Raw genomic sequence first — 13,834 nt, 5'->3', positions numbered from 1 at the left:
TTAAAAAGTGCTTGAAATATATACTTTTAGAACATGGATTTGGGGACTTATCCAAATTTGCTTTCTAGCCAGTGTTTATGTGCTGGACAATATAGACTTTTACATTGTTTTTACATGTTTAGATTTTCCTAAAGAACTCTATATTAATCTATATTTTCTTCACCCTGTGATCCTTTAGGTGCTTCCTCCCAGAACAGCTCTCCAGCCTCCAGCACTCCAAACTCCCCTGCTCCCTCACAGCACATGAGGCCCAGCTCCCTGCATGGCCTCTCACCTAAACTCCACCGACAGTACCGCTCTGCCCGTTGTAAATCAGCTGGTAATATCCCTCTGTCCCCACTTGCTCACACACCTTCCCCTACCCAGGCTTCTCCACCACCTTTACCAGGTCACACCATAGGAAGCTGCAACACCACCCAGTCTTTCCCTGTCAAGCTCCACTCCTCGCCACCGGTGGTGCGTCCCAGACCCAAGAGTGCGGAGCCTCCTCGTTCACCGCTTCTCAAACGGGTACAGTCAGCAGAAAAGCTGGGCTCACCTTTGAGCCAACCCAGCTCTACAGGAGGACTGGGTGGTCCACTGAGGAAACACAGCCTGGAGGTGCAGCACTCTGAGTACCGCAAGGATGCTTTCCTCTGTGAACTCGGGCTCCAGAGTCTGTTGGAGACAGAAGGGGAAAATTTGCCTCCTCGTCCTCCGCCCCTGCCCTCATCCATGACGACACCAGAGACAGGTGTGCTGAAGCCTGTGAGGAGACTTGGGAGGCAGGAATCCCCACTTAGCAGAGAAACACTGTTGGCAGGGAGGGAGAGGGAAGAGAGGGAGAGAGGAAGGGAGCGGGAGAGGGAGCGAGAGAGGGAGCGAGAGACAGAGACTGGGTCAAGTCGAGTTGTTGCAACAGCACCCCAGTCGTCATTAACAAGAAAACCTCATACAAGTGACCTGCCCCTGAACTCTCAAAGCTCCAGACTTGGAGTCGAAACCACTACTAGCACCCCTACCAAAATAAAAGCAGGTCTAAGTGCACAGAAAGCACCTGAAAAAATCCATCAGGGTCAGGTAGACTTTAGTCAAAAGCAATTGGACCCAAAGGCTAGTAAAAGTCTATCTTATAGTAAAAATCCCCAGGAGCAGCAGCTAGGAGCTACAAGTGGGTCAAAGCAGGATGGAAGCAACAAGAGTGTTCACACTAGGCCGGGTTTTCTTGGTGCTGCCTTCACTAAGAGCTCTTCTTCCTCTCCAGATAAATCCATGGGCATCAACTTGACAATGACAGCAGGTCCTCTGAGTATAAACAAAACCTTTAAACCAAGTATGGGGGACAGTCTGAGGAAGGCTGGAGCTGAGAGCAGTGACTCAAGGACTCCAGACCTTGGCTCCAAAAGCCCCAAGCTTCCAGCTCGGATCCTCGCTCCTGTCGTTCCCTCACATGGGCAGTCGCTCTCTCTGGGTAAGGTGAGGCAGGGACTAGGAGGAGTTAACTGCTACAGGGGAACCCTTGATTGGGAGGACAAATGTCGCCTGGAGGTGGTAGAAGAGCATTCACCTTCCCCCTCTCCCTCACCTACTGCTGTCGCCCCCTCGCTCTGTGGCCCTTCCCTCTGTAAGTCGCGTCCTGCCTCCCCTGGCGACAAGACAAGCTTCGTCAGCCAGCTGACCACTGTGGCCAAAAATGTCCTCGGGCCAATCAAGCTTGGCTCCCTGGAGGGGGTCAAGTTCAAAGACCAGCAGACTAAGGCAGCAGAGGAAAAGCAAGGAGGAACAGCTGGGAAGTCCGACACTCCCACTGGAGGTCGAGTGGTTGCAGGAGCTGCAGTGGTCACCCAAAGCCCTGCTGGATCCCCACTAGAAAAGGCTGCAACAGGCAACAGCCCACCGAAAATGTGACCTCATGGTCTCTCACACACAAAAAAAGATGCCTTTTTTTTAAACAATGCGACAGAAGTGAAGCACTTAAAAACACTGTACATTCCAATTTTAGATTATATAAAATGTTATTTATTGATTCTAATCATTGACTGATTCCAGGAGTAAACCAGGAGTAAAAAACATCTGTAAATGTGCATTAACTATTGCTTTTCTATAATAAATTATTTAATAAGAAGACTCTTAATGTAATGTGGAACACTTTATCCGATGTACATGTGTGTGGGTCTCAGTGAATGCATGTCGTATGGTATGTACTGTACATGTTTCATAGGTACAAGAGGTCAAAAAGTGCTTTACTGATCAAAACATGCTGAATACTGTGAATACCAAATCCTGTCACTCTGTTTTGTCTGTCAACCAGCTCTTCTACTGCTTATACCAGGCAATGGAACAGGGTGGGGGAACTGAGGCACAGTCAAATGATGTTGTTATCAAACGACACAAATGCGTGAGTGGTTACGGCACGAAAGCAACAAGATGATTAAGCTAATTTCTCCATCATCCAGCAGTTTGCTTTCTCTGAGTTGCACTCTGACATTCTGTTAGCGGTTGTCACATCAAGAAGCACTGTCTACTTCTCAGTCAGGGGATTGTGTAGTGTGTGTGCACGCGTGTTGGTGTGTGTGTATGTGAAGCGACATTGGGTCTATTCCTGGTGGTTCTCGGAGGCTGTATCCTGCTGCACAAGAAAGCAGGCTTGACAGAGCCCAGGCTCAGCGCTTATCTCTCTTGTGCAGGAGAGCTGCCACAGCTCTTTTCTCCCTCTGCTTCTGACTATCAGGCCGACTGGCCACACAAACACATACACAGGTGCACAAACGCATACACACATCACCAGCCAAGAGGCAGCAACGTCAGCAGCTGATTTTCATGCATTTAAATCCATTCCCTTGAGCTCTACAAACTGGGACGCGCGAATGTGTTAGAGAGCGAGCGAGCTGAGAGGTGTGTGTGTGAACATATATGTCTTTTCTGGGGATAATATAACTCGGCACGGTTGACTCGCCAAGGGTCATGACCAAAACTGTGTTGGACATAAATGGAAAGCAATTAGGATTCCAGTAACAGTCTCAGGATTTTTAACAAATCCTACTGGCAAAGGGAAGATTTGTTGTCATAACGCATCACATAAAAGGCTTTAGAAAATATTGTAAGCACATATACACTGAACCCATACAAGAACAGGAGAAGCAGGCAGTCATGGATGTAGCATACGTAATATATTTGTTAAAGGGCTCTATAGCTGAGGTAGGGTTTGTGGATGTGGTGTATCACAATGCACCCGTTATTGTACAGACAAGGTCATCTTCAGTATATTCAGAATGACTGTTAGCTAGGTAATCAAGTTTTTATTCATGTATTGGTCATTTTTTTTGGTATATGACATACTGATAATTGTGTTTGAATCACTTTCAGCTGTAGCAGGGGTTAAACGGATACCAATCTTCACAGGATATTAAACTTCTCCTGTTGGACTCATTCATCTCTATATAGCTCATGTCTCAGTAACTATCCACTGTACATAATCTTATGCAACTCATTTGCAGCTGTGTGGCAGGACTGCTGTCCCCGCACAGCTTTGATGTGCTTTTTGAATTTCACTCTCTGTCTCTGATTTCATTGAATTTATTTGGATTCTTCCTGGCTCTACCAACATAAACTGATCCATCCAGCAATGACACGCATAAACAGGCTCAACTTGTTGGGTATCCACTTTTTACTCTCAGCTGTTTTTGGACTGGGTTATTTGTTCTCAGTTTAAGCTGGAAGCTCTTGCTCAGTGTTACTGGCAGCGATGTCTTGGTTTTATCCGTCTGAAAAATGTTAAAAATGAATTGAATATGGCTATAGGCGGTTTCGGCATTTTTACATCAAGTCATTAATGTGAACACCTTAGCTCAATGTGTTTTTGATGCAATATGAACAAACTTGAATCCATTTATATCCATGAATCTAATTCTATCTACTATTGTTTCATGATGTACTACTAATTTTACACAACACAAAGTCAAATGTCCCATGCAGTACATAAATTAGCCAGTGAGTTTTCTTTTAATTTGGCGTGGTACTCTGCTGCCATCCAGTGGATTACAATGTTCACTGTTCATGAGTTTTTCCTGTAATGAAGCCGTGACCATAGGTTTACTGAAGAACGGTTGTTATTAGCCATATGGGGTTACTGAATATGCATTAATGTATCAGAGTATTTGCAGTAATTATCAGAAAACACTTGAAACATGAATTTGCTCATTTTTGTTGTTGTGTTTTTCATGTGCCTGTTAACTATATCTTCTGAAATAGGGATTTACATTTTTCAATATGCTGTCTTATATATTCTACTGATAGGAAGGAGTTCTTTTATAACTTGATGTAACAAATGTGTCATCTGGTCAGCTCTGATGACCTGATGAACAAAACTTAACTGTAATGTACTCTTATACAGCTATTACCCACTTTCAGGCCTTCTCCAAGTCAATGGTGTCTATACTAGTGTTTTATGTTTGATCATTTATTTAATGTATTTGACAGAGAGAGTTGTGTAAATGCACTTTATTCAATAAAAAAAAAACTTAATTTGCTGATATTGGTTGTAAGTTACTTTGAATTAGTAAATATATTGTATAGAAATAGAAAATACTGATGTTACAAATGAACACAAACGTCCAAGTATAAAAACATTCCACGTTTCTCTGTTCACTGAAAAAGGTTTTTTTTGTGTGTGTGATAGATGTGATTCCAATGCAGACACCTGAAGTGCAGTATGTGGAATAAAATTCTGACATTTGTTCCAAAACTTTCCACCTCTCTGACTCTATAATTATCTGAATATAATCTGGGATAATGATCCTGAAGCAGTTTTGGTATAATCTCAGTAAACCACTGTATACACATGCACACTGTAACCATAGAGCTTTATTCACAGCATATATTTTGATGGGAAAAGAGATCTTGTATCACAATGGCTAAATAAAATAAAATAAAAATGTGTTAATAGATGTAATACTCTTTATGGCCCCATTTAAATATAAATGGGGCTTTCAAGTTCTGCTGTGCATTTTTCTAAACTGGGGGAAAACTCTATATTGAATAGACCTGTTTCACAGCAGATATGTTCATGTGTCAACTCAGCATATGAATTAATGAAGCTTTTATCATGATGTTATTGATCAAACAAAGAGTGCTTCTCTGAAACACCTGAATCCATTTAGCAGCATTTACTTGGACATCAAAATGAAGATTACAGTACAGGATACAGACATTTTAAACTGAGCAGAAATGAAAAACTAAAGTGGTCTGAAGAAGGGCTTGACCTCGAAACCTGACCTTGTCCCACTGATTAAAATGGGGGTAAATAGACTATTAAAATATTCACAAATATAATTATATATCTTGAGTGGTATGTTCTTACAATCAAATTAACATCTTCTATCCAAATACGTACAAGTTTGTCTTGCAAACCAATGTATAGGCATTAACATAATAATTATTATGTCGTGCATTTTGTTTTTACACTGCCATTTCACAGCAGAAGAAAACACTGTTTGCCACTGTGCTTTATTAGGCGCCCTATGTACCCAATAAAGTGGCCAGTGAGTGTAAAGGACATATTTTTAGATATCATTTTATATTCCTACTATTGCCCTTGTTTGATTTGTTCTTCCTTGTCATTTGCTATTTGTATTTTTTTGGTTGGTGGATTTGTAAGGTGACCGTGGCGCGTAATGGTAATAATAATAACAATAACAATAACAATAACAATAATAATAATAATTATTGTTATTGGTGTTGTTATAATAATTATATGTATTATTATTATAATAAAAATAATAATAATTATTATTATTATGTTGTTCATATTATTATTTGTTGCCTGGGTTACAGATTACCTAACAGTGAGTGCTACAACCAGAGAGGGAACGAAAGCTCATGGTCATATACTAGGATGATCCAATCACTTTTCTCTCAGCAATTACTCCAGCCAATGTCGTCGTATCAGGAAAGGACAACAGGAAGTGCGAGGAGGGAGATGCTAAAGCGGCGGAACAAGAGAATCATACCGAAACGCACAGACCCATGCCGACGAAGTAACTCGTCTGCCAGATGCAGGAAATCTTAGGCGCATCCATGACAGCTGTGTTCGGCGACCATTTAACTCATTAAGACGTTTGCTCTTGATGCTGTTTGAATGGTAGCACGCTAACTAGCTAGCTAGCGGACGCCGGGGCTAGCGCTCAGAAGCGGCTAAAGTGAAGCTAAGCTAACCGTGGAGAGAATTTACCCGAGGAGACAACAGCGGTGGACGAGAGGACAGAGACACAGAGACACAGGACGACACCGACATGAGTCAAACTGCTACGAGGTACAGACCAGTTTAACAGACCTTTATTGTAGCTGCATAGATGCCAGCTATTGAACTTTAAACTAGTCGCATTAGCCATTTGAAATTGTGTATGACAGACATATGTGAAATATTGGCAATGTTCCTCCAGTCAAGATTATCCCAACAAAAGAAATGTATTTAACCACAGTCCATCAACTTATTTTGAGCACCTTTTGTCGCAATGCCTAAGGAAAATGTCCCATTCCTTCGTGTTTGACTCAGTCATCAGTGTATTTGCATGAGTAGTTCAACTGCTTAATCTGCAGTGATTAATGCTGACAGCCACCACAGGCAGGTGACTTTCACAGACGCTGTGTAAAAAGCTTGAAACGGTAGCTGTCAAATGTCAATCACATGATGGGGTTCCACTCTGATGGGAAGTGTTCCCACACACACACACACACACACACACACACACACACTATTGTTCCTTGTTAAAACTGCTACTCATCAATTTCAAGGCAGACAGGTTGGAAATGTCACTGGTACTTTCCTCAAGTATTTTCTGCATTGTGAAATAAGCATGATGACGACTTGCTTTCACACGCATTTATTTATGACTTTCAGGAAGTGAGATTCTTTTTCTGGATGAGAGACTCATGAGTGCTATAGCGTAGTGAATAACTGAATTTGATTGGAAATTATGAATTGAAAGGGCAGATCAAACACAGGTAAGGAAGATGACACACAGATCAAAGGCAATGGCATGAGTTCACCTTACTGAGGGTAGAGAAATACACAGAGAAACATACACACATGGTGAGAGCGCTCAGTTTTCCCAAATACATTTTTTTGAGGTGAAACCATAACTTTGTTAAATTAGATTTGGCAAATGACTATTATTTGTCACATTCATGTCAAAAATAACTTTTCTAACAAATATATTAATGAAATGACCCAGTCGTTGATCTTTATATTTTTGATTGAGGAGCTGAAATAATGATAGTAATGATGATATTTGATAGTAATGTATCATAATGTCACAAAACACTTTCTTTTAGCTGTACTCTATTTCAGTTGGTAGTCTTTGTGAGTGTATAGTTTGTTGGATGAGTTTGATCACTCTTAATGTGGATTGTTTCTTTTTCTTTTTTTGAATGTGTAACACAGCTGAGAAACCTCTCAACAAGTTAATCTATAACGTCAGATATTGGCTTTTTCAATCGCCTTCTCAGCAAGAGCTTACTAAAAGAGACACGAACAAAGATGAGGTAAATCAAATAAACAATTTCTTTAATTTAAAGTTGTTTCATTGTAATCTTCACAGCATGTACAAGCCAAGACTGTCTACTAAAGCAGCAAAGATAAAGGAGCAATCTGATCATAATGGGTCAAGTCAAATTACATTTATCTCTAGTATATAGGTCAGTGTCACAAATCTCAAATTTATCTCAACGGTTTCTCACAGTTCGTACAACATGTGTTGAAAACAATACTTTCTAAGATACATTTCAGCGCAAACAGACATTTTTCCAGTTGCTAAAAGCTGCAGCACAACTGCGGAAGTATTCTTTTTGTTTGGGGGATGCAATACTTCAATTTGAGGATGTGAAGCATCGTGGAATCAAATCAAATCGATGTACAGCCCTAGTGTACCTTATGGGCAGATAAGGAAAAACTCAACAAAAGGGGATTAATAGGGAAAATAACAAAACACCTACACGTAGAGAGTAGTATCCCTCTTTAAGAACAAGAGATTTAATATTTTATTAAATCTTGAATATTATATTTATAGTGAACCAAAATATAAATGGTGAAACACAGTTAGTCGACAACACTGGGTTAAATTTTACAGGGGTGTACATATTAATTTTTCAAAAAGTTAAAGAGTTGTGTTTGGAGTGAAGAATGTGAACATTTTTCTGCAGTCAATAATTCACCTAATGTCCGTCCTTTTGTTCTTCTGCTCAAATCTGCAATGACCACTACCAGTGTCCAATGCTGAGCACTCTACAGGCATGAACTCCGTTTCTCCTAGCTCAGCACAGTACATCGGGGGAGTGATGCAGGATGAGCTGGCGGAAAATCGGAGGCAGTCCATGGAGCGGCAGGGCAGCTTTGGTCTCAGACAGCCTCAATCTCCAGATCCAAGCGGAGAAGCAGCTGGAGAGCCTGACGAGATGGACAAACTAAAAGCCAAACTCATGTCGGCATGGAACAGCGTGAAATATGGTTTGTTGTCCCACTATGTAGAAATGCATTTTATATATGTACAGTATTTAGATTTCCTATGCTATGTGGTTTACATGTTTGAGAATCACCTCACCCACTTCCATTACCTCTGCTCCTGTAGGCTGGACTGTTAAGTCTAAAACATCCTTCAACAAGATGTCACCAGTCACTATCCTGGGACACTCCTATTTGCTTAACAGTGAGGGTGAGTTCTAAACACAAACTAATCTTAAATGACTATGATATGTAATCCCTTTGATGCTGAGTAGATGTTTATTTAATCTCCATAATGGGAAACTTCAGCAAGTGCAGACCACAGAGTGAAGTGTGCCTTTGGTTAACCCCAGTAAAAAAGATTATGGGTTCACACCAAACAGAAGCAGGAAAACCCCCATATTTTAGTTCAGTAATGCATTTAATATAATTGCTCTCAAACTGGATGATTGTCATAGAGGACCTCTAGTTAGAATAAATGTGTAAATGTACCTTTTTCCTGATAGTTTGTTTTGTTGTCTCACCCGTCCTTTTAATCTTCCTCTCAGATGAGGTGGAGCGGTTTCGTTTGGCTTTTGTGTCCAGGATCTGGCTCACGTACAGACGGGAGTTCCCTCAGCTGGAGGGCTCCACCTGGACCACAGACTGTGGCTGGGGCTGCATGCTGCGCAGTGGCCAGATGCTGCTGGCTCAGGGACTCCTGGTCCACTTGATGGCAAGAGGTTTGTGTCTTTGTCTGACAGTGGCTTTCACTTAGAAAGCGACATGTACACTTAGTTAAAACCATACAGTGGGGCTGTAACTCGTGATTCTTTTCATAACTGATTAATTTGTCACAATTGTTGTTATTGTTTTCTTGATCAGTCAATTAGTTCTTCGGTCCATAAAAAATTCAGAACATGGTGAAAAATGAAGATTGTTTCCTCAAACCTCAAAAAATTACGCCCTTAAATATCGTGTTTGTCAGTTTTTCTAATTTTTCTTTGCTGTAATTAATTTGGTCATCAATTAACTGCTTAATTGTTGCTGCCTTAACAATCAGCACTTCAAACTTTCGTGAATGTGTGCTTTCCAAACAGTTAAATTCTGCGATACAGAAAAGCAAATGACTTTGTGTTTGTTGATTTTCCGTTTTTTTTTTCTGCTGCCAGTTTTTACTTTTAACCCTTATCCATTTTCTATTCACATATTTTCTGCCTCACTTCTCCTGATGTATTCTGTTCCAAACTTACGATCAGGGTTATGCTAGAACATGCAAGAACAAGTATTTTTGTTCTCCACAGATTGGGCTTGGCCTGACGCTCACCAGCTGACTGATGTGGACTTTGAGGTGTTCAGACCACGTTCCCCAGCTCGGGCTGGTGGTGTCCCCATTCCTTCTTTCGGTTTGCAACGAGGGTCTAGTACCCCTGAAAAGACCTTACCAAGTGATCAGCTCCCCAAATGCAGCCAGAAGAAGAGACCTGAAGGTTTCAGGGACAGTCGTGCGGAGGCCACCCACCACAGGTTGGTTAACTGGTTCGGGGATCATCCTCCAGCACCTTTTGGGGTTCACCAGCTGGTGGACATTGGTAAAAGTTCTGGGAAAAAGGCTGGCGACTGGTATGGCCCTTCGATAGTTGCACACATACTTCGGTAAGCAGAATTGTTTTTAGACCCAACTCTTTATTTTTTCTTCTTTTTTTTTCCACATTGCTGACAGAAATATTAAGCATTCATTTCTCTTTTTTTCAGAAAAGCAGTATCCAAAACTTCTGTGATCCACAACTTGGCTGTATATGTTGCTCAGGACTGTACAGGTGAACTCAAAAGACTTGGATATTTGTTGCATGAAGTAATGTCTGATTATGAGAGCAAAGAAATCCATGTTCTTAACATTTTCTCCTCACCACATGCCTGTGTTTTCTAGTGTACAAAGAGGATGTGGCTCGTCTGTGTGATCTGTCACTAAGTCAGACTCCTCCTGATCCGTCCAGTGAAGCCTGGAAATCAGTTATTATACTGGTGCCAGTACGACTGGGAGGGGAGGCCCTCAACCCAACTTACATCGAATGTGTCAAGGTCTGTTTTATGCCTCAGATATCCAAACAATCAATATGTCTGTATTCTTGGTCTGGAGTAATGTTTCCTGAAGAATAATAAAAAATAAATAAATAACATTTCTAGAACATCCTGAAGCTGGAGTGTTGTATTGGAATTATCGGAGGAAAGCCAAAGCATTCTCTATACTTCATTGGCTTCCAAGGTAAGGAACATTCTTTATGTTCTATTTGAAATAGTGAAAGTAAGGCAGAAGGGGAATAAAAAACAATATTTGTACTTGGAGGAAGGAACTGGTGTTTGTAGTTATCTGCATATTTCTGGCAATACTTGCATTAGAAAGGTAACTGGCTGTAGGGTTCCAGATGTGGTACATTTGCACTCAACATACTTTATTGTAATACTGTGTGTTTTTAATCTCGTCTTTCCTGTTTAAACTTGAGCATATAAACACTGCTTTGCTTAAGACAATGTGATAAACAGGAGGCAGCAGACTTGAGTACAGCTGAGGTGGAACAACCTGACTGTTGCTATCCGTGTTTAACGTTTACTCTGAGCTGTGAAGTTAAATCATTAAACAGGTGTTTCACCATTATATTAACAGGTCAAAATGTGATTAGTTATAGTTTACAGGATTCACATCCTGCTTCTGTGCACAAGTCCATACATGTTATACTTGCAGTATATTATGACGATGATGATGATACTGGATTATTTTTTTAAAACTGCTGTGAGCTGTGAAAGTATGTATTTTCCGTACGTCAGGACTCTTCTGTTTACTCATTACTCTTGCATTTTCTGGTAACAGTTCCTTTTTAGTATGGTTACAATAATAGTGACACACAGTCAGTCCACCTCTGTCTCTTTTAAAATGCTTTGCACAGCAGACATGTTGACATGTTTTAGCAGGAAAAGCATGACAAGTTGTTAAGCCATAGTTGCTACTTGGTTTCATTGGATCTGTTTCTGATTGGCTCTTGGTAGATGAAGATATTGTACTCCTATACTGTGTTTTGATTCGTCTTCACAACTTCTTTTTCTCTCCATTTCAGATGAACATCTGCTGTATCTGGACCCTCATTACTGCCAACCTGTGGTGGATGTAACACAAGTTAACTTCTCACTAGAGGTTAGTTGCTTTGTCTACCTGTCTCATTCCTGTCTATCTTGTCTTTGTAATGCAATAATATATGTTCAATCTCTTCTTCTTCTTTTTTTAACTTTACTCATCTGCTATTACTCTCTAGTCCTTCCACTGTAGCTCTCCTAAAAAGATGCCTTTCAACCGCATGGATCCCAGCTGCACGATTGGCTTTTACGCTAAGAACAAGAAGGACTTTGAGTCTTTGTGTTCTGCTGTAAATATGGTGAGTTCACATGTTCCTCCTAATGACTGATTCTAAATGTGATGATCTTTTTGATATGTCTATTTGACTGAGCTTTGTTGCCCTTACAGGCCTTGTCATCATCCAAGGAGAAGTACCCCGTGTTTACCTTTGTAGAGGGCCACTGTCAGGACTATGGATTTGAGGGTCATAGCAGCAATAACAGTGGAACCACAGCCCACATCCTGCCCCCGGGCAATCTAAGCCTGAGTAACAACAGAAGAAACAGTGATGAGTTTGTCTTCCTGTAAGGCCCTGAGGAGGATGCTCTCGCAGCTCTTACCTGTAGGTGGCAGGAAAGAGACAGAAAATTCCATTTCAAAGGGAAGGACTCCTGTTACTTTTGCAGCTGTGAGATGGACATGATGCCTTTGTACTCCATCATCCTCACTGGTGGACAACAAAATAAACAGTGGGGAGCCCGTTGCCCCGTCTGTATAGATGGGTATTATAAGCTATTTGAGTTGGGTCCTGACTGGAGCAGACATTTTCTGGGCAATGAAATATTTCAAGCTCATGAAGTATTCTTAATTCACTTGATCTAACGTCTTGAAAAAAGCTTCAAAGTCGGGCATGTGTGCAAACTCAAGTGCTTTACAGTACACGACTCAGTTCCTCTCAACTACTGTTTAGTCTCCTCATCTGAACTGGGCATATAGGAGACACTGTGTGGTCTGTTCTACATACAGTAATATTTATTGAGCTCACTGGTCAGGTGTAGCACTGTCCAATGTTCTTGACTCATACCAGATACCAACTGCTGTACATCTCTTTATTTCCCCTATTTATCAGGTTCCTGAGTGTGATTGAGTGAGTAAGTTAGTGAGTGTGGGGTTCATGTAGTTTATTTGTCTTTATTGATTGTACTGATGTATTTATGAGTCACACTGCAACCACCGAAGTTTCAGATTCTTCCAAGAGCATCTTGTACAACTGTTGTATGTTGCAGACTGGCTGGTTGTCACACAGCTGACTGCGGTAATTGATCCCAAATACATTCAGCTTCTGCACTCCAGTATTCATCAATGAGATTTATGGAACACTCTCATAAGTCTGCAGTTGAAATGCTCCTGTTGCTTAGTGGGAATAAATAGAAATGGTATTTTAAGTCATCTTTAGTCATTGAATTGAATCTCATGAATTTGGCTATTTGTAAGGTATAACCTAGGCAGTCTTTTGTTTAACTTGTGAAGTACTGGTTCTGGATTTTACTTGGCAAAGTCATTAAGTCCTGTCCAAGCCGAATTTTACTGGAATATTTAGCTCCTGATCTAATTTAATTAATTTGTGTTTAAGTTCTCCCTTTTTTTTCTTCTTTTTTAAAACAAAACAAAACATGAAAGCTATTTCTGCAAGTTGCACTACTGCTGTTGGATTGTTGTCCTGATTAAACTTCAAACACACTGGAATCACATGTATCGCTTGTATCTCTTACTAAGGAATGTTGTGTTGTAACCCAAACCATGTAAATTCACAGATCAGATGGTGAAAATATATATTCCTTTACAGACTTGAGTGAGGAACACTTGTAGTAAATGGCACTGGACAGAACAGACTTGACTCGACAAATACGACGTCACTGTAAACTCAACTTCTTTCCTTTGCACACCTGACTCTTTCATGTCCTCGCTCTGCTGATGCATGTAGCTTCTCTTTGGCTTTCTTTTTCAGGTGCCTACCAGCATCATCCTCAACACTTTCCTGCTGACATACTCTTCATCTAAGGATTGGGAATACCATGGCTACTTAAAAGGTATCTGACGATTTAACATGGTTTGTATGTTTGGCATGCCTTTTAAAGCACATTACAGCTGGATATAGAGTTTGTGTTAACCTCCACTCCCACTTTTAAAAGGTTACGGTTCTTTATTGTCTTGGCATAAAAAAATTAAGTTATTGATAGTTTATTGTCCTTCATTTGTAAAGCATTGTG

General features: G+C 40.7%; 2 protein-coding genes across 8 annotated transcripts in view; both read left to right on the top strand.

Annotated features, from left to right (window-relative positions):
* Nucleotides 1-4,717, top strand: part of LOC131466919 (microtubule-associated serine/threonine-protein kinase 1-like) — a 65,734-nt gene extending 61,017 nt beyond the window's left edge. For all 6 annotated transcript variants that reach the window (XM_058640515.1, XM_058640513.1, XM_058640514.1 and 3 more), the window contains one exon: nucleotides 179-4,717. In XM_058640515.1, the coding sequence (XP_058496498.1) occupies nucleotides 179-1,887 (1,709 nt within the window). In that variant the 3' untranslated portion in view covers nucleotides 1,888-4,717. The remainder of the gene's footprint in view (nucleotides 1-178) is intronic.
* A 1,205-nt stretch (nucleotides 4,718-5,922) lies between these two features.
* atg4da (autophagy related 4D, cysteine peptidase a) lies at nucleotides 5,923-13,310 on the top strand. Of its 2 annotated transcripts, none has more exons than XM_058641577.1 (11): nucleotides 5,923-6,289; nucleotides 8,243-8,482; nucleotides 8,604-8,687; nucleotides 9,025-9,198; nucleotides 9,760-10,111; nucleotides 10,211-10,275; nucleotides 10,386-10,537; nucleotides 10,643-10,721; nucleotides 11,569-11,645; nucleotides 11,764-11,883; nucleotides 11,973-13,310. In XM_058641577.1, exons 2-11 carry the CDS (start codon nucleotides 8,269-8,271, stop codon nucleotides 12,150-12,152), a joined length of 1,497 nt encoding a protein of 498 aa, XP_058497560.1. In that variant the 5' UTR covers nucleotides 5,923-6,289; nucleotides 8,243-8,268; the 3' UTR covers nucleotides 12,153-13,310. The 2 variants fall into 2 exon arrangements, with proteins under 2 accessions (XP_058497560.1, XP_058497561.1); XM_058641578.1 differs by lacking the exon at nucleotides 5,923-6,289 and adding an exon at nucleotides 7,286-7,521.
* The last annotated feature ends 524 nt before the right edge of the window (nucleotides 13,311-13,834 follow it).

The sequence above is a fragment of the Solea solea genome, chromosome 10, assembly GCF_958295425.1.
Source record: "Solea solea chromosome 10, fSolSol10.1, whole genome shotgun sequence".
NCBI classification, from domain to species: domain Eukaryota; kingdom Metazoa; phylum Chordata; class Actinopteri; order Pleuronectiformes; family Soleidae; genus Solea; species Solea solea.
This window is presented reverse-complemented; position numbering and strand designations above follow the sequence as displayed.

Coding starts and splice junctions, on each gene's coding strand:
- atg4da (XM_058641577.1), top strand. CDS start 8,269: ATGAACTCCGTTTCTCCTAGCTCAGCACAGTACATCGGGGGAGTGATG. Junction 8,483..8,603: donor ATGGAACAGCGTGAAATATG/GTTTGTTGTCCC, acceptor CTGCTCCTGTAG/GCTGGACTGTTAAGTCTAAA. Junction 11,884..11,972: donor TGTGTTCTGCTGTAAATATG/GTGAGTTCACAT, acceptor TTGCCCTTACAG/GCCTTGTCATCATCCAAGGA.